The following is a 23,087-nucleotide window of genomic DNA, read 5'->3' on the forward strand; positions in this document are numbered from 1 at the left end:
TCAAAGCTAGAGAGTCTAGACAGAAAGAGCTTGCACTGGAAAAACTGCTTTCTCAGGTTAATACGGAGTTCCAAAATCCAGGCAGGCCGCTTAGCATAATCAGACCGTAGCAGAATGAGAATGGTCTGGGAGACGTGACAACCTGCTTTCTCCTGAATGAACTGAGAACCAACAGGTAAAACAATAAAATTACATTTAAAGGCTTTAAATATCAAAATATAGCAGAGGACAAGATACAAGGACAAAAAAACGATATACTGAGAAACTACAGAAGGGAGAAAAAAGGGGATAGCGAAGATTGGCTAGGATGTTAAAATGCAAGCAGAAAATAAAACGAAAACATTAGGTGACATCTCTCAGTACTTTCCCTGTCCTACTTGCTCATGCTATCCCAGGCTGTTGGTCAGTGGTGTTGCTAGGGGGATGTGGGGGGTGCAGACTGCACCGGATTATGCGCATGGGGGAGTGACACCACTAGTGACCAAAATTGCTAAAATCGTGGTTTGTAGGAATAATACTATCATGTTATATACCATCTGATGCATGAGTTATAGCAGAATGCAATGAAAAGAACCAGGGTGAAATAAAAGGTATAGCCAGGGTTTTTTTTTCTAATGGAATGCAGGGGTATGGAGTTCCAGCACCTTTTTGCAGGGGCCCCTCCCCTTCGGAGGCATTCCAGGAGGGGGGGAGCAAAACAGAGGCATTCGCTGGGTGGGTGCTGGGGGGTGCAGGGTGGACGGACAGCCAGCCAGGGAGATGGGCTGTGGCACTCACGGAACGCCCAGGTACTGGCTTGGCGGAGGAGGAGGGGAATCACCTATCTTATCTTACAAGGATTCAGTAAAAAGCTGTTTCATATTCTTTTCCTTCTTGAGCAATGCAAAACTCCAGGGAAGCATATAGGCTCGGTTTCCTTTAGTGGACAACAGTCCAGAAACTTGTGGATGGGGTAGTAGCGGTTTGTTTTCAGATATATAGGTGGGACAGATAGCCATCAAGCAGTCACATAGAAAGGATCTACTGCTCACCAAATAATGTTAATCACAGAGCAAAAGCCCCACTTCTCAGCACTGTGCCCCTAACAATCTGAAGGGTCAGTTGTAACCCTGGCCATTCAACCCTTGGGGCCAATAGTAAAAAACCTCACAAGTCCCTCCCAATATGGAAGCCATCTTGGGGAGCAAGGGACATGGGGTACATTGTTGCTACATTGTTGGCATGGGTCAGAGGAGACTCATATGTTCTGGTTGGCTTTCTGGTGCCCTCCATAATAACATATGAGTGTCCTTGAGTGTCCTTCAGTGGATAGAAAGGTGGGATATAACTCTCTAAAATAAATAATAAATAAATATAGTGTGTCAGCACAGTTCCATGCTCTAGAGTGGTGGAGGGTAGGATTAGGGTGTTAGTGGCGTAAGGAAACTTTACACAAATGCAAAATTATGTACTTTATATGCCTGTTAGTCTTTCAAACAAGTGTACTTTTCAGTTGCATTAAGTATCTCACACCTGCTACTGCAGATCCTCCTGCTATTATAAACCACAGGATCGTCAATGTCACCGGCAGCAGTTTTGAGACATCTTGGAGCGTAACATGCCTCCTAAACCACTCATTCCAAATTGAAGTCTACAAAGGCAAGGAACTGGTTCAAAGAATGGAAACCACTGACACAAAACAAGAAGTGTTTGGGCTGGAAGCAGGTGCAATGTACGCTGTGAAGATCAGCTGTGATGTCTGCATCAAAAACGCCTCACATAGAGTGAAGACTGGTATCTATCATCCTGGAAATAATATTTTAATTCCCACTGTATGATGTGTCTTCTAACTTGTGACAGGCACCCATGTTCTCCCAACAGATTTTACTCTAGGTGTAATACACACCTTCATTGATGTGAGACACAATAAGCAGGTGGATACAAATGAACAAGTTCTAGTTGAACTTTTCATGGAAAGGGTGATGCTTAAATCCTTTTCACTAAAAGCTCTCTACTGTGTGAGTTTAATGTTCTTGTGATAGATTTGGACAGTCCCAAATATTGTGATCTGTAGATCATATTCCAAATCAGGTCTTCCACTATATTGTATTAGCTCTTCTCAGCCTCTTTTAAGGAAGCAGAAGACCTTTATACCAAACCTGAAGTCTGATCTTAATGATTGGAGTTTCCTCAATTTAGTAATCATGTAGGTTAATTTATAACTGAACTGAGATCTATGGTTTGATTAATCTGTCTTTTCACTATTGAAATGTCCCTGCCCCTCCAACATATCGCTCTCTCAATATTGTGTCTTTTAGATGCATTGATATTTGGTGTTACAATAAGGATCTTGAACTATGACTTCACGGATCATTTGCTCAATACCAGCAGTATAGAATATCAGGCATTTTCCAGCGCTTTGATAAAGGAGGTACTACTGATTAAGTTTTACATAAGACAATAGTTCTTTCTCATTCATATTTACTAACCAACTGGCATAGGAAGTTTTGAAAAATAACTTTCACTTTACTGGCACCAAAATTAGGGTTGCCAGCTGTGACAGAAGCTATTCCTGGAAATTTTTTTCCCCACATTGATGTAACATCATTTAGACTGTAATGCTACGCATATTTATCCTGAAGCACTGGCAACACTAACCAAAATAGATGAGAGTTCAACCATTAAAGCAGTAGTGGTTCTCAAACATTTTAGCACTGGGACCCATTTTTTATAATGACAGTCTGTTGGGACACACCGAAAGTGATGTCATTAACCTAGATGTGATGTTGTTGCTGGAAGTGACATCATCAAGCAGGAATATTTTTACAATTCTAACAGGAGTAAGCCACATTGACTATCATTGTTAAAAACACATACATAGTAGCCTGTTAAAAGTACAGATCTGTAACATTTCTCCAAATGCAATCACATATCATGGTAGCATCAACTCTAATATATTAAAAATAAAATACTGAAATGAATGGGAACCCACCTGAAATTGGCTCACAACCCACCTAGTGGATCCTGACCCACAGTTTGAAAAAGACTGGTGTAGACACATAGCTCCTGTGGGTGCAATTTCCCCCATTCGCATCCACAAAAGGAGCTTTGCTGATCTGCAGATCCCTTCATGAAAGTGGATGAAGAAATCTTTGTGGGCTGTAGGGTTCCCAACCTACTAGGAAAAACTGTCCTGGCTTGGCCTTGTGTCTTTGAACCCAGTCCTGTGCTCTGCCCCCAGCTGATGCAGCTGTACCAAAAAGGCTTGCTCTGCAACTTGTGGTGTTCCCTCTGGGTCCCCAGGATTGGGAGGCACCTCTTGGTAAGCCTTCTGGTCACTGATGAGTCTCCTTGGTCCTGTACTGAGCTGGCGCAAGTCCAAGGAAAGAAAGGGGTCATGCTGGGAAGTGAGGAAGGGGATAAAATACTGGGGCAGATTGTGTGCACCAGAACACACCCCTCCCATCTCTGTCATGCCTCTTGCCCTCCCCCACCACCTGATCTAATCTGGCAGATGTGTTGGGGTCCATCAGAGGAGTTATGGTGCTGCTGCCTGTTGGAGGAGCTCTTGCAAAATGGTCAACAATGGAGTGCTGGGTACTCTGGGCAGCCATTTTACAACAGCAGAAGTGTTGTGAACGCCTCTGAGCAACAGCTGATCCTGTATATGATTGGGCTGTTAGAGTCACTTGTTAAGCAAACATCAGTAAATGAAACTTTTCTTCACAAGATCAGGATACAAATTATCACTTGCAAATAGTTGTTCAAAGGGACGGGCTACAATGGCCAGGTGAAATATTTGTCAGTCTTAGCAGGCAGAAGAGCAGTGTGCCCATATTGTAGATTTCACATACCACCAAGAAACTGCTGGATAAGCTCATATGATCCACATAAAACTCAAAGTAAAAATGCACAATTATGAAGGAAGGTGAATAAAATTTAAGTGTGGGTGGGGCATGTGGCATTTCTGTAAACCTGAAAAGAAGACAAAGCAATTAAATGTACTGAATTTGATGACAAATTGATCTCATTTACAGATTGAAAGGTCATTTCCTTCAAATATGTCTGAATTATATGAAATGGGAAAGCTGAAAGTGCAAATAGAGTCCCTTAAAGCTGGTAGTGTTGTAGTGAGGCTGAAAATCCTTATAGAAGACGCTGAGTTTCCTAAAGACTTGTCTGCATTTGATCCAATGATTTCAAATCTGCACAAAAGTGCTGTGTTTAATGTTGACCCACAGAGCTCCAATGTGCAAGGTAGGCCATTTAACTGAATGTCTAATTTGTGTCTGATATACAAGTACAGTACAAAAGAAAATAGTGTTAAGGTCACGTTACAGCATGTAAGATTGCCCTGTGAAAGGGAGGTTGTGAAAGTGGAATGTTGGTGGGGGTGAATCATTTGACTTCATTCTTGCTGCATTTTTCCTCCCAAGTTTGCCCCTACTGAAGGTTTTTTCTCTTTAAAAAAAGACTTATATAACATATAATGCTTCTTCCTAAATTATATGTACAATGAAAGTTGAGGGATCCTCTTAGTCATAGGGATGTGCAAAGCAGGCAACATACCCAGGGTCCACAGATTTTGGCTGGCCTTTGTACCTGGGAGTTCCTCTGCTCCTTTCCAGGCTCAGGAGAAAGACTGGGACTCTAATGGAGTAAAAATATATTTGCCACAGCGGTGGGTCAGAGAGTTCATTTCTGAACCCCTGAGCCCACCAAGAGGTGCAATATTTAAACTTCACATAGACACTGAGAATCATAGACTACTATATTATTTCTAATTAAAATCCAAGTTAATAAAGCTAAGGCTGAAGTCCAATAAACACTTACCTGTGAGTAACAGCCCAATCCTATCCTGGGCCAGCCCACAGTGTGCCACGGTGGTGGCACAGCCTCCATTGCATTTCATGGACTGGCTGGAGACCAGGTTGTGACAGAGAGGTAAGTAAAAATGTTTTTTCTTGCTACTCCACCATACCATGGTCCCCAATGGGCCCACTTGGATCTGCATTAGCTCTTTAGCTAGCATAAATTTGAGTGGGTTCAGGGGGGCATGTTGAGGCCATGCCAGGGGCCTCAGATTTCAGCAGTGCCACTGCCACCAATATCCACCCCCAACCCTCCCTCAATGCCAGCCCCAATCCCCTCCCTGATCCTCCCCCAGAACACCCTGGAACGCCCCTGCCTACTTACCTACTCTGGCAGTGTGCTCTGTTGAAATGCCCCCAGAGCTGCCAGCCATTCACGCTGACAGCTCCGGTCCACTGCTATTGTTGTGCCAGCAGCTTGGGCCTTGCACTGACGGAATGTGAGTTCATCAGAGAAAGGCCTGGATAGGATAGGATCATTAGTCCCATTGAATTTCATGAGACTGCACTATAAATTTGTCCCTGATTTTTGCTTTCTGAATTACAGATTGGGATGAATGTACAGCCAAAGAAGACAATGACTGCTGTGGCTATGCAGAGTGTATTAACACAGTCGGCTCATATATGTGCAGATGCAAGACAACCATGGATGCCAATCCAGCCCGACCTGGGAGAAACTGTGAGGGTAAGATCTATAGTTCAGTGGAAGGGATGGGGAGGGGTAGTGGCCATACATAGTAAGGACTCTGTTTTATATTTATTAATGATTTATTTGAGCAGGTGCTGTAGTTGGATACCTAGTGGTTTACCAAGGATTTAGCAACCTGTTGTAGTGTAAATTTATTTTGTGTGACGTGCAAACGTTTTCCATTCCAGGTGAAATAGTGGATCCTGTTACAAAGTTGGCACCTACAGCTGAATCAGTGACAACAGTAAAGACAGTGACTTCATTTGTTTATAATGCCAGTGAGCCTTCGGATGTACCTTCCGTATTACCTTCAAGTGGTACCAAAGAGTCAAGCACTCCTCTGGCAGATAAAGTGCTGCCAACATCTCTTCACAGACTGAGCATCTGGGAGTCAGTCAAGGATAACAACACCCTGAGTACCTCAGAAACACCTACTCTGGTGACAGAACCATGGGGCAATGTAACTCATTTCCCAGAAGGAAATATAACTGAAGAGGGATTAGCCGTGCATGAACAGCACAGGTCTTCATTACCAGGACTTTCAAATGCCACTGTTTATGCTTCTCTAAGAAATGGGTCCTTAGGAGAGTCAAGCACCCAAGGTCTTTTACTTGATGAAAGTTCTCAGAGAGATCCATCTTCTGTTCTAACTGTTACAGAACACCCTGAACTTCATGCTCAGAACCATTCCCTTGATATGGAAACAGGAACAGTTAACAGCTCTTGGTCTGAGAAAAAACCATCAGAGTTTTTGCTCACTTCTTCCCAAGTGCAATCACTATCTTCCACCACAGACTGTGGCAGTGAGTATACCTTTACTTTAGGACTTGCTAAAAATAATTGGTTTGTGTGCAAAGGAAGATCACTGGTATCATGAAAACTGCAAATAGAAGAGAATGACTTAGGCTGCAATCCTAACCACACTTTCCTGAGAGTAAGCCCCATTGAACAAAATAGGACTTACTTCTGAGTAGACCTGGTAAGGATTGTGCACTAAAAGTCTGCAAATATCCCAGTGAAATTAATATGATCTAAGCGTACACTTAAGTACATAGGTTTTATTGTAATAGTAGGTAGCTAGAGAAAGTACGCTGAGGAGACAACTGCCTAGTGGTTAGTGCTCACACACTCCTTCCTGCTCTCTGCCTTCCTTTTTTGCTGGGTCAGTAGCTGAATGGGGGGGGGATGACTGGTAGTTCTATCTGTTGCCACCGTCCCAGGCAGGGGGGGGCACCTGGGTAAAATCTTTCTTCTAAGAACCCCAGGTGTTCTTATTTAAAATCAAACTATGTTAGCACCTGTGAGCGATCAGATGTTACAATCTACTGAATTACTTATGTACATGGACTGTGTAGGCAAGAAGTAAAAATGAAACTAGTTTAGTGAAAAACCCCAAAAGGAAAGGAACTAAACAAAATGGAGGAAAGGGTATATTAATTTTCCCAGTAGTTATTGGTTCTCACATTGCTGAGCTTTTGGAACACAACCTAGTTTGCTGAACAGAAACTGTACAGTTTAATCGTAAAGGCATCTTTGGACATTCAGATTTGCTAAAAATGCAGTGAATGTGACAGGAAATTCTAAGGACAGTCTCTTTGTTTTTCTCTTTTTATATATTTGTTTTTTTTCTCCTAGTGCCTCCTCCAGTGGAAAGAATAGTTTTTTCCAATGTGACCAGTACCAGCTTTCATGTTGTCTGGACCACAAATTCTGCCCTGAAGCCAACTTTCCAGTTTCTACTGCTGGAGGGGAAGCAGCTTGCACAGACAATCAGGACCCAGAACAGCAATGTGACTGTTTCCAAACTAGAACCAGGAATTTTGTACACTGTTGAAATTAAGGCAGAAGTTTGTGGAAAACAAAGCAAACCAGTTCAGTGGAAAGTGAAGACAGGTAATATTTCATAGAAGTTCCTTTCATGCATCTTGTGTTCCAGAAGTCCATGAGGAAAAGGACAGCTGTTTATAAGAGGCCATGAAGAAGCTGGGGATACCTAGGACGCTGGTGAAGTAGTTGCTTTTACCAGCAGTTGGGGGGGGGGAGGCAGTGATCTAGTGGAGGTTGCCCCACACCATATGCTTGCCTTCCCTGTCCCGTGTTCAGGTGCATGCCACCTTCTTCTTGCTTTCTTGCTAGCTCTCCTTATAGATTGTGACAGGAGAAGCACGCGCATGTGTGTGTGTGTGTGTGTGTGTGTGTGTGTGTGTGTGTGTGTGTGTGTGGCTTATCTCCTCCTTACAACTGCAGATAATTGTGGCAGTGGAGCTGAAAGAGGAGGCAGCAGCTGCTGTGATCCTATTCTCAACAGCTGCTCTTTCAGAAGGGGGCTTGGAAAGCAAGTGGTCACTACCTCCTCCTTTTCTATCTTCCTCCACTGCTCCTGCAAATCAGGCCATGCAGGGAAGATCCTGGGAGTGGAAGAGGTTCTGCTGTGGCTCTCAGGAGGCTCCTCCCTGCCTGGCCTGTGGATGAGAGTGGGAGGTGGAGGAAGAGGTGGTGGCAGTGGTAATGATGGATGAAGGAAAAAAAGATAAAAGCAGAGGCAGAATTTTGGCACCACTTTGGGTGCTGCTTTGTTTCAGTCTAATTGTGATGCATGGGAGTAAAAATATAGTGATATTAGCACAATTTGACATTTAAAATGTTAGAAACGTTCCCAAGTTTCTTGGCCACGGAGGCAGTGAGATATTTCACTTGAATGAAAATGATGAAGCTAGGCAGATCCCTTCCTCCTTCCCCCTTGTGCAGAACATCCTAATAACACAACATAGCAATTTGTGTCTAAATGTTTTTCCAGTCCTCTTCCTTCAGTTACTTTCAATTTTTGTTTTTATTTTGTCACTGCAGGTTTGAATGAGAACCACAACTAGGTATTTATCTGAAGGTTCTTAGAGAGCCAAAGATTGAAATTCTGGATATAACTCTTCTAACCAATCATGTTCTTGTCTTTCAAACTCACAGCTGCCCAGAAATTGAGTGGGACAGTCAGGATAACAAATCTGGACTACAGTTCTGGCTTCTGCAACTCAAGTAGTGAAGAGTACCAAAATTTTACACAGTTGTTTCTCACAGATGTAAGTTGACACTAAGAAGTCTGAAAGCTCAATATTGCATCAAACATTATATTTTGAAAGGGCATGGACACTTCTGATGCCAGGTTGTTGAGTTTTCCCAGTGTCACTCCCTGTCTGCCCTGTGATGGCTCATTGGGTGCTACCTCTGCCACAAGTACTAAGGATTCATGGATCAGCAGTTATGGACCTGCCCTATTGCATCCTGGGGGGCAGGTCTGTGACATGCTGCCCTCCATCATGCCCCCCTTATACCTACTAAAGCTTATGGAGCCTTGCGCAACATTCAGCATGACTCGAAAAACCTTCTGAGCCTTCTCATGCAGTTTTAAACAATACTTCTGGTTTCCTGACAAAACCAGAAGTATTGCTTAAGTTCGCACGAGCAGCCTCATAAGGCTTTTCATGCACTGCTGAGCACCATGCGGGGCTTTACCTGCCTGAGGAACTGCTCTGATGGGCAAGCAGAGGTGGCAGTGGAGGGGGTGTGGCAAACGCAGCACCAGGGACTTTTGCCCCTGCCTACCAAATGAGCTTCTGATGGGCCTGGCTAGTGCCCAACCTGGTCAATTGCTGATGCCCCTTTGGATGTGATTATAATTTGACTTGTCTGGGAGATGTTAAATTTAGAACTTAAATCATTGATAGTTTATAGGCTGCACAGTAGGGAGGGGAATAAGAGCCCTGTAAGAGCCTGAGCACAACTTTACACAGTGCAGTCCTATGAGTGTTTACACCGTATCAAATTGTGTTCAGTGGAACTTACTCCCAGATAAGTGTGCATAGGATTGCAGCTGCAAAGAATGTAATATCTAGTTGTGTCCTCAAAGTGTGAAACAGACATCAGAAATAAAACTCTTAATAAAAGAAATAAAAGAAAATAAAATAATTAATAAAAGAAAATAAAAGAAACTCTTTTCAGTAATCTCCCATCCCTGTACACATCTTTATAAGTGCCTGAATTCTGTTTTGATGTCAGGTTCGGACCTCTCTGACCCTTAACGTTCGTCAGGAAATGGATGATGGTGTGATTAAAATGTTGATTACAAGTGTTACTAATGGAAGCGTAATAGTAAGCTTTGATCTCCTGATTGCTGAAGGCGTAGATGCAGGCAACGTTTCTAGGGCTTTTCTTGATGCCTTTCAATATAGCAACCATTTCAAGGTTGACAACAGAACTCTTTCCATACATGGTAAGTTGCAGCTTATACTGCTGTAATTTCTCAAATTTTGAAAAAGAATAGAGCTGGATTTCAGATTTTAGTAGACGTTTCAGTTGCAAAGGTGATGGAGCTATTGTGGGACATTAACAACTCAATCTTATGAGGGCCTTGTCTTGCTGGAATGCTAGTCATGTCAGCACAAGGTCCTTTAAGGCTGTCACAAAATGTGACATGCCATTCAGTGCAGCTGGGCCGCTGCCACAAGTGGCAAGCAGCTACGGCTGCATGCCAGCAGCCTGGAAAAAGTCCTGGTGCTGGTAAGTCAGCATGGTGGTGAGAGGGAGGTGGGGGATGAGTGGAATGGAGCAGGGGGGGAAATGGGAAGGGGACAGGACAGGAAAGAGGGCAGATCAAGGCTGAGAAGGGGATGGTATCAGCAACAGTGCCGCCACCAATATCCTTATCTACCTTCCTGGCCTTGATCCACCTTCCCAGGTTCACTTGGACTTGGGAAAATGTTTCTCTTTTACCTTCCTGGTCATCTGGGAAGGTAGAGGACTAGGTCTCTCACTGCTCTTTTCTTAGCACTCCTTTTATGCTGAGAAAGAAATGACTAAAACACCCTCTTTTTTAATCTTCCCTACTGTCTTGGTTAGTAAAAAGGGGGCAGTCTGAAGCATTGCTTTCAAAGTCCCAGTGATGCTAAGAAAGAAGCAGCCTTATTGCCCCCTTTGTGTCTTCCCAGGATGGCCAGGTAAGGTAAAAAGATAGCAGTTCACATGCTACTTTCTCAGGACCTGGTGATGCTGAGAAAAGGGTATTCAGACTACTCCAGGGGAGAGATGTGTGTAGAATTGAAGCACAGTGCTTTGCTCAGGGGCCCCAGGAAAGCTGGTTCCAGTGCTGCACCACATCCTCACTCTCTGGTCAACAATCCTCAGTCAAGTCAGTGCAGGGGAGAACAAGCATCACCAAGATGGCACCAAATATGTATATAGAAGTCTTAGACTGGTTGCTACTGGATAGCACCCTGTCTTGGACAAGATGGCACCATTCTAGAGCAATAGTTCTAGAAAAGCTGCATGTAGTGTGCATGCTTGGTATCATCTGAGAGGTGCCTAAACCTTCTTGCCTCTTGAAATGGCTGGAACTGATGATTCTACGGTCTAGGGCTGACATATTTTGGCGAAAACTGGGGTGGTGGTAGCATGAAGTCCTGGGGCACTATCACTCAAGGTCCCTTCCAGGGCAGCCTACTGGTTAGGATTGGTAATATAAGCTAACTAACTGTAAGCCAGGTGGGGAAACATGTTGGTAGCAAACCTAGAATACTTGCAGTAAAAATGAGTAGCCTGTCAGTGTAGCTAACAATCATTGACACTAATGGATTTTTGCTATCTCTTTTTAATTAAAAAAACAAAACAGATTATGATGAATGCAAGAGAAATGAAACAGATTGCTCTCCTGATGCATCTTGCAATAACACTTATGGATTCTATGAATGCAAATGCTCCGAAGGATTTGCCAGTGTAAATGATGAAAGACCGGGGAGAGACTGTGAAGGCAATGTTTCAATATTTATTTTCAGTTCATTCTAACTGATCCACTTATATTAAAGAAATCGTTAGTTAATATTCACAGGCCAGCTTTAACCCATTGGACCAATTGTTCCCATGATGTGGGTTGGACCACAATCTTGACCCAATCATAAGACTGAGATGAAGAACATGAGCCTTAGCACAATCCTAAGCATGTTTAGTCAGGAGTAAGCATCATTGTGTTCAGTAGGGCTTACTCCCCAAAAAATGTGTGCAGGATTGCAGACCTAGTGGTAGAAAGAAGAGCAGCTATATAAACCCAATCCTGAGCTCTGTGCGCCAGCTTACTGCTGGTGTGCACTGTTGCAAATGTGCCATCAATGTTTGCAAGCCCTAAAGTCAGGCAAGCACCGGTGCTATCCCAGCGCTGTCTGGCACTGGGCTAATGCCAGGCAGGCGCCTGGTCTCCGCCACTTGGCTTTCACATGGACCGCCGAGCAGCAGAGAGGTAAGTGGGGGCATGGGGGAGGTGGGGAGGAGGTGTTCTGGGGAGGGGGGGAGAGGATGGGAGGAGGCGTGCCGGGGAAGGGAGTGGGGAGGGAGGGAGCTTTGCTCCACCGTATTCAAAGCCTCTGCGTTGGGCTTGCCGCCCATTGCGGGGCTACTGTGCTTACCCAGAGGAAGGGGACAAAAGTCCCCTTCTCCTGAGGTGCTGCCGGTGGCTGCCTTGGGTGTACAGGATGCAGTGGCAGCCATTTTCAGTGCCACTGCAGGTGTGTGCCCTGGGCAGCTCAGGATTGGGCTCTAAGTCCACTATTACAGCCCAATCCTATCAAACCACTCCCCCCCCCATGATGTAGGTGCACCAATGGTCCTCAGTTCAACCCTGAATATATTTTCTGAATAGATCATAATTCAATTTGATTAGGTTTTTTAACAAATGTATTTCTTATTTGATACTAACTTGAGATGAGCTCTTCTGAAAACTTCACCAAATAAAATGTATTAATTTTGTGAATGTGTTCTGAATTGGCAAAAAAAGAAGCTGGATTTTGAGGAAAATTTACTTAGGAATGAATTGAAAGTAGTGCTGAGCTGAAATGGAGGGCTACTTTTACAAACATTTTTTGACAACATTGTCAAAAATATATTTGTAAAACATTTTTATTTTTGGTATTAATAATAGCTTTTGGTATTATTTTGAAGATTGCTTCAAAAGAGGTCAGAGGTATATGCTTATTCCGTAAATATTGACTCACTTGACTTGGCTTCATTTGTCTTCAGTGACATCAGCATGCAGCCAAAACCGATTGGCTATCCAGCATCCAGTCATCATCCCATTTATTACATAATTCCCAACTGGCAGGGATAATTCATTATATATACCTGTAGTAAGCTTTTGCACCCTGTTGGCTTTGTTGGCCCTCATTGATTGCATTAAGTACTGGCTATATAGCATCATGACATCATCCTATCTGCTATATGATTCTCAACTGGCAGGAATTGCTGATGTGATTAATCAAGGGAAAAGATGCAGTAATGACAAGAAACAAATAGTGCTGAAGCAGCAAGCAGGGGAATAATGATAGTAAACAGGGACTGAGAGGAGGTGAATGTTCTAACAAATTAGGGTTATTTTCAGGACATATTTCAGTTCTCCTGAAAATATTGGTTTTGACATGAAATTAGAAATGGAGGCTACCTGGGGCATTGCCCCTTAAAACCCATATTCTTTAGTAGTTCATGGTGCTTTAGCTCTAGCCAGTATGCAAGCTCCAGCCTGCAGTGCAGCATGATAATAATCTTGGGCATGGCGGTGGCGAAGCCTTACTATTCCGCATCACAGTCTCCTTTTTTCTCACCTTATCTCTGCAGTAACTTGCACTAGGCAGCCACTTCCACTTGGAAATTGGGGCACAGTGCCTTCTGCGGTGAAGGAGCAGAAGCAGCTGCCTGGCATGAGTTGCTGCAGAGATTGGGCCCAAAAAACAGGCTGCGGCGAGGAACAGTAAGTTTTGCCACTGCCACTGCCACTCTCGAGATTATTGTCATGACACACCGGATTCAATCTGCAGGCTGGAATTTGGAGACCCATGCTCTATCTCAGGGGTGTCCAAACTTTTTGGCAGGAGGGCCACATCATCACTCTGACACTGTCTAGGGGGCCGGGGGAAAAAAGGATTAATGTACATTTCAAATTTGAATAAATTTACATAAATGAGTGTATTAGAGATGGAACTTATATGAATTAATGAAGGTCTTGCAATAGACCTATAAAAGATCTTGCACAAAGCAAGGCCAGTCTTTCCTTCACTGCTGCTGCTGCATCATGTACATGAAGCAGCAAGCAGTGGAGGAAGCCCTCATCCCACAGCTCACGCAAGAGGTTGAACAGTCGCCCTCATGTTGCGTCAGGCCAACACGGGCTGCAGCAAGTCTCTGGAGGGCCGGAGGCTCATTGGAGACTGAGGGCTCCCTGTGGGCTGAATTGGGAGTCCTCGAAGACCGCAAGTGGCCCCTGGGCCGCGGTTTGGGCACCCCTGCTCTACCTGAAAGCTTTTCTTTTGTAAGAAAATGAATTTCAAAATGCTGTTTGTAATACTTTTATTTATTTGTTTTTCTTCATTCTACAGAACTTCCTCCCAGCCATCAGGCTAGAAGTATCAAAACAAAAGACTGGAACAGCACTGTTCTACCTTTGGCAGATTCAGTTGCTTCAACCCAAATACCTTCACCTGCTAGAGAAGACTCTTCTGCTTCAATAGCCAGAATGCCTGCAAATACAACCCAAGTTACTGAAGTATCATCAGAACCAATACTGAAGGTCCACAGTACACCCCAAAAAGCTTCCCCTAAGCCTGCCCCACGGCTTTCCATTAAGAGTGCAGTTCACGTGCTTTGTGAGATTGAAAAAATTGTCATCACCATTCAGAAAGTCTTTTTGCGGCAGGAGTCTATCCCAGTACGTTCCCTCTACCTGGGAAGACCTCACTGCAATGTGAGCACCAGCAATTCCAGTCACGTTGTACTTAAAACTGGGTGGAATGAATGCGGAACCAACGTGCAAAGTGTAAGTCATGCAATTTGTGAAGGGAAGGAAATGAGAATTATTGCAGATGTTAGTGGGTGTCTTAATGTGTAACAAGTAAGGATTTAGCTTACTAAAACAATGCTTGCACAAAAAGTGGGAATCTTACTTTGGGGTGGAGTGAAACCTTATAATCAAAGAACCATGAAATGACATGCCTGGTCTCCCTGACGAAACCTGTTCATATATAGGTCTAGCATACAGAATGAGATGTAGGGCTTTAACTATTTTAATTTGCAGGTTAGGGAACAGTTTTGAAATAAGCTGTTCCTGTAATGTAATTTTGATCAAATTTCCTTGAGCTTATGCAAAAGGATTCTATTACTGAGATGTGACAGCAACACGACTCTTCTTCAATTTGATGGAAGTGGACTTACAAGTATGGTTCTGTGCAGCACACAGGCTGCAATCCTAACCACACTTTCCTGTGAGTAAGTCCCATTGAACAAAATAGGACTTGCTTCTGAGTAGACCTGGGTAGGATTGTGCCCTTGGTGTAGCACGATATTATCCAGCAATGTCCCCCCTAAGACCAAGATGCTTTTATGATGTTTCCTCACATATAAAGTTACATTTTTTTAAAAAGCCCCCTTTTTTTCCTTTTGTGCATTTATTTTCCAGAATACAACACATACCATAGTACAAACAGTTCTCCGGAACGATAAGTCTTCCCGGGGGATCATCCATCACTTAAAGATCATTAGTCCAATTCATTGTGTGTTTCAAAATGATGTCTTGACTTCATCTGGATACACTCCAGAAGGGTAAATGAAGTCTTACTAATCTATTGCTTCTAGAACCTACCTAGAACTTATTGCTTCTGTGTTCTTTGTTTCTACACTGTACAGTAGAAAAATGTAATAAAGGGCCAACAATAAGTCACAAAGACAAAAGGGAGGAGTGAGTTTGGAGAAAGGGAGGAGTGAGTTTTCATCAGGTATAGACACATGAATACAAAATAGACACCACTCTCAAGCATGTAACATTTACTAGGTGTCCATTTAAATTACTCGGTAGCAGCAACTGAAAAAGAATCACACTGGGATTTCAAAAATTTTTAAAGGACATATGACACATTATACACATGTGCACCCTTTACATATACGACTTGCTTGATTGTAGTATAGGAATACCTCCATTGGTGCCAGGGGTATGTTCTTCAAAAGCTGAGCACTGCATGAAACAGTGCAGTAGGAGTTTGGTGATGTCTGTGAGGCAGGAAACCGATGCTGATTGGCACTATTTAAATGCATACTCAGAATGCATTGCTCCCATTGGCTAGATTTGCTTCAGTCACAGCCAGAACAACAGCATGGTAGCAAAACCGAGCTAAGGGCTGCAGCATTATGGGAGGTATTCATGCATTTCTCTGGTGGAAAGCAGAAAAGAATGCTAAGGAGCAAAGGAGTCTAATGTAGTGAGCAGTGATCAGTCACGTTAAAGAAAGCAGAGAGGTCAAAGTGAAGAAACCTTGGGATGTGTTTATTTTTTCAGATGGTGAAGAAATCATAAATGATCTCTTTGTATAGCTAAGAAATTACTCCCTTCGAGATACTGTCATGCAATTTCCCTCGTATCTTGGCAGAGAATGGAACTAGATATTGCCCTTTTTTGTGACGTTTAGTGATAATGTTGGGGATCGAGCTTCCTTTCAGTATATTGTGCTAATGGGACAGAAGAACATAGCTTGAAAAACAATCCATACGTTTTAATAACGACTGGTTCTATTGCAGAATTTATACTACTTTTGACGATTTACATGGATCAGGACGCTTCTCAACAGCAATGGAATTGTTTATCGGAAATTCCCCAATTCCTAAAAATTTCACCATCTCTGCTAGTGATGAAATAATGATTGAGGTGGGAATTAAGAAAGAAGATAGCAGGCTCAAAGTGGTAGTCAGTGAATGCTGGGCAACTCCAACCAATAACTCAATGGACCCTCTGTCATTTCCTTTCATACATGGCAGGTATTGTATGCACATACGTATATTTTCTGTTCAAAGAGTACCCAAATAGTACAATACTTTATACTGTAATTGCATGTTGATGCCTGTGATTTAACATTCATATTAGTTTCTTTACACACATAATCAATGACAGTGATTAATGTATTTCAAAATACAGTCTTTCACAAGGGTGTAATGCTTTCTTAATTGATAACTTCTGGTCCTGTTTATAAGTTCATCTTATTAATAGGCTTATGCAAGCCATTATTGCTCAGCCTGAGCCCTCTCTTTGCATGCTGCAGATAATTGGTCTACCTTAAAGGGTTGTTGTCAGTGTTCCCTGTAAGATGCACAGCAAAGTGGCTGTGCACTTCTCAGCTGAACTCTGCATAGTGTGAAGCTCAGAAGTTCAGCAAAGATGTGTCCAGAGGCAGCATCATGATAAGTCGCAATGCTATCCAGGTGCAGAAGGGGTCTGCACACCAGAGCAGGGCACAGTGGTGGTTGTAAAGATTATTGAAGCAATGTATTTGAAATGGCTGAAACATTATGTGCTATATAAATATAAAACTGTTTTAGGTTAATGCGTATAGTGTAGAATTCTATGCCTTTTCCAACTGTTTACTGATTTTTCTCTTTTCAGTTGCCCAGTTCCACACACACATACTGCTATTGTTGCGAACGGAGACTCCAGCAAAGCCCAGTTTAAGCTGAAAATTTTTTCCTTTGTCAACGACTCTGTGGTTTACTTACACTGCAGAATCCATATTTGTGTGGAAATTCTTGCAAGCACTTGCAAGACGGTAAGCCATCTTCCCCACAACTTTCCTTATTTTCTCCATGATGTAAACAATATTGAAAAACTGAGCTGGAAAACAAGATAATAATACACCACTGAACAGGGATTATATATATATTCCCAGTTTTGCAATTGGCATCAAGTAAATATATCCACAGTATTAATAGACTACCACATTAGGGGGCTTCCACACCTTTTTCTGGCAAATGTAGTACAAAAACAGTAAATGCAACAGTTAGTACCTCATTAAAGAGGTGTGCGTGCATGTGGGTGTGTGTCTCTTATGAGATTAGAATGACCATTATGATTTTACTACACTTTAGCCTCTTATGTCACTTTGGCTCCTATGCTGATTCTGCTAACTTACACAGACTAGCAGTAATTGGATCATGCTCGCATATGAACTTGGGCCTTGCATGTGACCATCTCAATGACCTGAAAGAGCTGATCACCCAGAAACTTGTTCATGTGGAAGTATATTAAAAAATGCTAAGGACCCTTTGAACTCTGGGTTGACCAAATGAAGCAGAAGCAATTTAGGGACTGTATTAGTTGCTCTTCCAGGGGTAACATCTTAAAAGCAATTTGTAAAAGACTTCACAGTGGATTTAGCACATCTTTGGTAGATCACAAAGACTAGGTGCAGCAAGAATTAACAAATGACAGAAGGCTCATTAGACACAATAGCTTCTGTGGGCTTTGATTTTGGATTCTATTTATTCAATATTTAAATTATTTATATGCAGTTCTGGTTTTATAGTTTATTAAGCCTTAATTTATGGCGCTGTTTATAACATGCCATTTTATATTGTCTCTTTCAGTTACAGGTATGTCAAATGTACTGTTCCATTCACTGTTTGCCCATGGAAATGAGATAAACAAGGGCTGTATATTGGCTTTATCATAACACTATATGCAGATGGATTGTTTTTGTCTTCCAAAGATCTGTGTAACAGGATACTTTCTTTAAACATTCATATATTTTGCCAGTTATTTAACAGTCTCCTCTAGCTCTACGTTACTCATTGCAGCCCAGTGAGAAGGATTCCTCTTTGAGGAATCTAAAAACTGGTATGAACCAGAAGAATGCTATCTCCTCCATCAGAGAAAAAGAACATAAGAAACATGGAGATTTGATTGAGAGATGAAATGAGAGATCTAGGCTTGGTTGTTGGTCAGCTTCATAATTTTGGAAGTTTTCAAGACCTGCCCTTGTTCATACTGGACTTGAATTTGGGCCTACAATGGTGAAACGCCTGTTGGGTAATGGAATATTCCACCATTAAGTAATAAAGTTGGATAACAATAATTTGATGCTAGCAAAATGTTTCAAGGTCAGTGAGAATCATTATCCTTATTCTACAGGGGGAATAGCAGTGAGCAGTGATAAGCCATGTCCAAGACCACAGAGCATGTCACTGAAAGTTGTTTTGTTTCTTTGTTGATGGGCTTATATGACGTGGAATGCTCTCTGAGTGGTTTGCTTCTTCATGGTTAGAGAAGCATTGGCCAGACGCAGAAGGTGTATCTCTTCATTCTGAGATGTTTGCATAAAATCTGATTTGCACAGAAAGACATGCCAGAAGAATAATTTGAACTTGGTGATTCCTGCTTATTTTTCATATGTGGTAAAGAAGTTGCTTGATTGCTTCAGTACATGCCCTGAGGCCTTTTTATATTATGCACCCAGTTCCAGACTTTACCCCTAAAGCTTTTGATTTTTGTGCTCAGTCATAATCATCCAGATCTTGAGAACACTAACAAAGAAGTTAGTCCCACTGACATTGATGGGATTTGCCCTTGGGTGTTCTTACTTTGTTACACTTTGTATACACCATGTGTTGAGCCAAATTTTTGGATTTTAATATTTTTTTCTCAGACAGTTGGGCAGCCCGACCCCATCTCTTATTTCACTGCTATTAGCATCACAGGAGACCTTCCTTTCCCAGCTCTCCACAACAATACTGATAACTGCTGTTCTTGCTCAGTCCAGGCATGGTGCTGTCTTGGAGCACATAGAAAAGGTGTACCCTTGACCTAGCATTGGAAACCTAGCACCCATTTCAGTGATCCATAGGGCTGGGCTCCAAAGTTGTAAAGGCCACATTACATTAAAAACACACTCAATCCTGAGAGACATAATTTTTCTGTGCTAAACAGTAGCTTGTAGGGGGGTGTGAGAGATTCTGGACTGAGACTGCAGTGGACCCAAGGATTAAAGTCATCCCCGATGTGGTTACAATCTGGATTATCCCCCTCCCATGGCTGCTTAACAGAAAAAATAAGATCTTAACACAGAAAAAAATAAGTCACCAGGGCCAAGCACACTATTAATGTAGTATGTAGTTTGGCCCTACTTTGGAAGAAGGAGGGGCTATGGAATTCTGCATGGCTCATGATACAAGAGGTATTGTGAACATATCGTGGACATTTGCCAATAGAGTTGGATTATGGACTATATGGTAAGTAGAAAAATTTCATATGGTTAGAAAACCAAACCCATGTTTCTTTGTTTAAAAAAAAAATTCTTACAGACTTGCAAAGGTGTCCGTTCTGTGAGGTCTGGGCAAACTGTTCCATTGCCTAAAACCACTTGGGGACCTCTGCGCAGATCCAATGGTGAGTAAATTAGTAATAGCTGCAGAGTAGGTTGTTCACAGGCAATAATGATGGAACGGCTAGGAAGCAAGATCATAGAACTGATCACAGACAGGCAGTAGCCTAGGTTTGAAGCAACAAGCTATACCAGGTTGTCCCACAAGATGGCGCTGTGCACTAGGAATATTCACACAATGACAAAATTGCCTAATGACATGTTCTTGGACAGTATCCTTGTCATTAAGCAATGCATACCTGCGTTGGTGCAATACTGTGTTATCTAGCACCCACATATTAAGAAAAAGAAGTACATTTTTTTGTTGCCATCTGAAACACCCCATCAGCCTCATGAGAAGGGAAAGCATGGTCCAAAAAGTAGTCTCCCACTTTCTCTTTCACCCCTTGTCTAGCTCACAAGCTCCAGTCATCCCTGTTGCCTGCTTGTCTCCTCCTTGTTGCTGTCACCGCCCAGAATGGCTTCAGAGGCGAGAGAGAGGGGCCGCTTATATGGCGAGATGCCTGCAAAATTTACCATTTTACACCCCCCTCTCCAGGAATGCCACAGCCCCTAAGATTCTTGTTCTCTGCCACTGGATTCTGGAAGCCTGTTGGCCCAATGGGAAACAGCTCATGGTAATGGCTAAACCAAATTAAACCTTCCTGCCCCCCCCCCATTCTGGTTCTCCACCACTTGGGAAATGCAGAACCATTGACCATGATAGTGAGAAGATAGGATTTTCCATGCAAACAAACGGGTGGTTTAAAGTCTGCTTGCAGTGTCCGTATCCAAACAAATTTTACATGAATTGCATTGATGTTTTGTGCGGTCTTAACTGTCACCTTTTGATTTATTTCAGATGAAGAGGAAAAAACGCCTGGTTTAGGAACAGGCTATATAGTCCTCATCGTTGTTTGCATAATTGTCTTTGTACTGGGAATATCAGGTCTCATATATCACCATCGCCAGCGAAAGGCTGGGGCATATGACTTCCAAGTCAAGTCTGACAATTTTAACTACCAAGCGTTCTGCGACTGAGCATTTCTGTTTCAGCTACATGTAAGTTCTCTCATAGTGTAATGGGTTTCCTATCTTACTGTAAATAGTCCTATCAATGGGTTACATGGTTCTATCACATGCCTTTAAACTATACCTGATCAAGACCTGAGATGTGACAAATACGGTGCCATTGTCCCATTACTTGTCAGTAATGGTTTCTTTGTGAGATCATCTCTCAGGGTAAAGAGTGGTTGGCTAGAAGGGGGAAAGTGATCAGAGCTTGGGAAGGTGATACTCTCTTCCAAGGAGAGGTTGGAAGGAGGTTGATGTAAGGTGTATGAGGGTGAAAGAGTTAAAGAAACAGCTTAGATTCAGCCAGCAGTTTCCATACTTTTAGCACTGGAACCCACCTTAAAAAATGTGTCACTTTACCATCCGCTCAAGCCTCTGTGGCTATAACGATGATTGGGCAGCAGTGCTTCCCCCCCCCCAGTCAATTTCGCAAACCACCTAAAATTGGGTCATGATCCACTGGTGGGCTGTAGACACACAGTTTGGGAACCACTGGATTAAGCTGTTTTGGAACAGAGAGAGAGACAGGAAAAGCTGGGGGTACCTTGGGGTGCAGACGTATTTTTCGGGGGCTCTGAGGTAGTGGGTCTCTATCTGGTACATAAGAACATAAGAACAGCCCCACTGGATCAGGCCATAGGCCCATCTAGTCCAGCTTCCTGTATCTCACAGCGGCCCACCAAATGCCCCAAGGAGCACACCAGATAACAAGAGACCTGCATCCTGGTGCCCTTCCTTGCATCTGGCATTCTGACATAGCCCATTTCTAAAATCAGGAGGTTGCGCATACACATCATGGCTTGTACCCCGTAATGGAGTTTTCCTCCAGAAACTTGTCCAATCCCCTTTTAAAGGCATCCAGGCCAGTCGCCATCACCACATCCTGTGGCAAAGAGTTCCACAGACCAACCACACGCTGAGTAAAGAAATTTTCTTTTGTCTGTTCTAACTCTCCCAACACTCAATTTTAGTGGATGTCCCCTGGTTCTGGTGTTATGCGAGAGTGTAAAGAGCATCTCCCTATCCACTCTGTCCATCCCTGCATAATTTTGTATGTCTCAATCATGTCCCCCCTCAGGTGTCTCTTTTCTAGGCTGAAGAGGCCCAAACACCGCAGCCTTTCCTCATAAGGAAGGTGCCCCAGTCCCGTAATCATCTTAGTCGCTCTCTTTTGCACCTTTTCCATTTCCGCTATATCTTTTTTGAGATGCGGCGACCAGAACTGGACACAATACTCCAGGTGTGGCCTTACCATCGATTTGTACAACGGCATTATAATATTAGCCGTTTTGTTCTCAATACCTTTTCTAATGACCCCAAGCATAGAATTGGCCTTCTTCACTGCTGCCGCACATTAGGTCGACACTTTCATCGACCTGTCCACCACCACCCCAAGATCTCTCTCCTGATCTGTCACAGACAGCTCAGAACCCATCAGCCTATATCTAAAGTTTTGATTTTTTGCCCCGATGTGCACCTCTCTCCATTGTGAAAATTGCCCATTGACACCCACTCTCTGTTTCCTGGCCTTCAACCAGTTCTCAATTCAGGAGAGCACCTGTCCTCTAATTCCCTGACGGTGGAGTTTTTTCAGTAGCCTTTGGTGAGGGACCGTATCGAACGCCTTCTGAAAGGCTTATGGTGGGAATGCATAAGCTAATTGCCCCTACCTATGCTCTATTTGTATTTTTGTAAATAACCAACAGCACAATCCTATATTGTACATGGCTACTCCGAAGTAAATCCCTCTGTTTTCAATGGATCTGATTTCTAGAAAAGTATTTATAAGACTGCAGCCTAAGGGCCCAATTCTATCCAACTTTCCAGTATTGATGTAGCTGTACCAACGGGGCATGCGCTGCATCCTATGTTGAGGTGGAAGTCATGGAGGCCTCCTCCAGTTAATGTTAAGGGAATGTTTGTTCCCTTTCCTCAGGGCTGCACTTTGGCTGCATAGGTGCTGGAAAGTTGGATAGGACTGGGGCCTAAATGTTACAATTGCCACAAGTCCCCAAGGATTTCTTCCTTTAAGGAAGCTAAACCCATGTAGCACTGTATATATCAAAGGCATCTACATAATAAAAAAGGGGTTTTGTCTTCATGTTTGGCCTTTATATGTCCAGTGTCATGTAGCTCATTGGGTGACTTTAGGCAACTCACTCTTTGATAGAGTGATACAGTTATGTGATAAGTGTGGTAGAGTTGTCACTAATTAAATAAGTTTTTATTTTTTATTTTGCTCTTCTAGTTGGAAACATTCTACAAATATCACTT

General features: G+C 42.9%; 1 protein-coding gene across 1 annotated transcript in view; it reads left to right on the plus strand.

Annotated features, from left to right (window-relative positions):
* The window catches only part of UMODL1 (uromodulin like 1), a 43,858-nt gene extending 23,078 nt beyond the window's left edge, over nucleotides 1-20,780 (plus strand). The window contains exons 6-20 of the mRNA XM_066621299.1: nucleotides 2,298-2,410; nucleotides 4,017-4,236; nucleotides 5,398-5,535; nucleotides 5,727-6,341; nucleotides 7,174-7,431; nucleotides 8,500-8,612; nucleotides 9,589-9,802; nucleotides 11,198-11,335; nucleotides 13,944-14,380; nucleotides 15,020-15,162; nucleotides 16,132-16,368; nucleotides 16,991-17,150; nucleotides 17,968-17,973; nucleotides 19,681-19,765; nucleotides 20,602-20,780. Coding sequence (XP_066477396.1) covers nucleotides 2,298-2,410; nucleotides 4,017-4,236; nucleotides 5,398-5,535; nucleotides 5,727-6,341; nucleotides 7,174-7,431; nucleotides 8,500-8,612; nucleotides 9,589-9,802; nucleotides 11,198-11,335; nucleotides 13,944-14,380; nucleotides 15,020-15,162; nucleotides 16,132-16,368; nucleotides 16,991-17,150; nucleotides 17,968-17,973; nucleotides 19,681-19,765; nucleotides 20,602-20,780 — 3,056 coding nt within the window. The remainder of the gene's footprint in view (nucleotides 1-2,297; nucleotides 2,411-4,016; nucleotides 4,237-5,397; nucleotides 5,536-5,726; nucleotides 6,342-7,173; nucleotides 7,432-8,499; nucleotides 8,613-9,588; nucleotides 9,803-11,197; nucleotides 11,336-13,943; nucleotides 14,381-15,019; nucleotides 15,163-16,131; nucleotides 16,369-16,990; nucleotides 17,151-17,967; nucleotides 17,974-19,680; nucleotides 19,766-20,601) is intronic.
* The last annotated feature ends 2,307 nt before the right edge of the window (nucleotides 20,781-23,087 follow it).

The sequence above is a fragment of the Tiliqua scincoides genome, chromosome 3 (genome assembly GCF_035046505.1).
Source record: "Tiliqua scincoides isolate rTilSci1 chromosome 3, rTilSci1.hap2, whole genome shotgun sequence".
NCBI lineage: Eukaryota > Metazoa > Chordata > Lepidosauria > Squamata > Scincidae > Tiliqua > Tiliqua scincoides.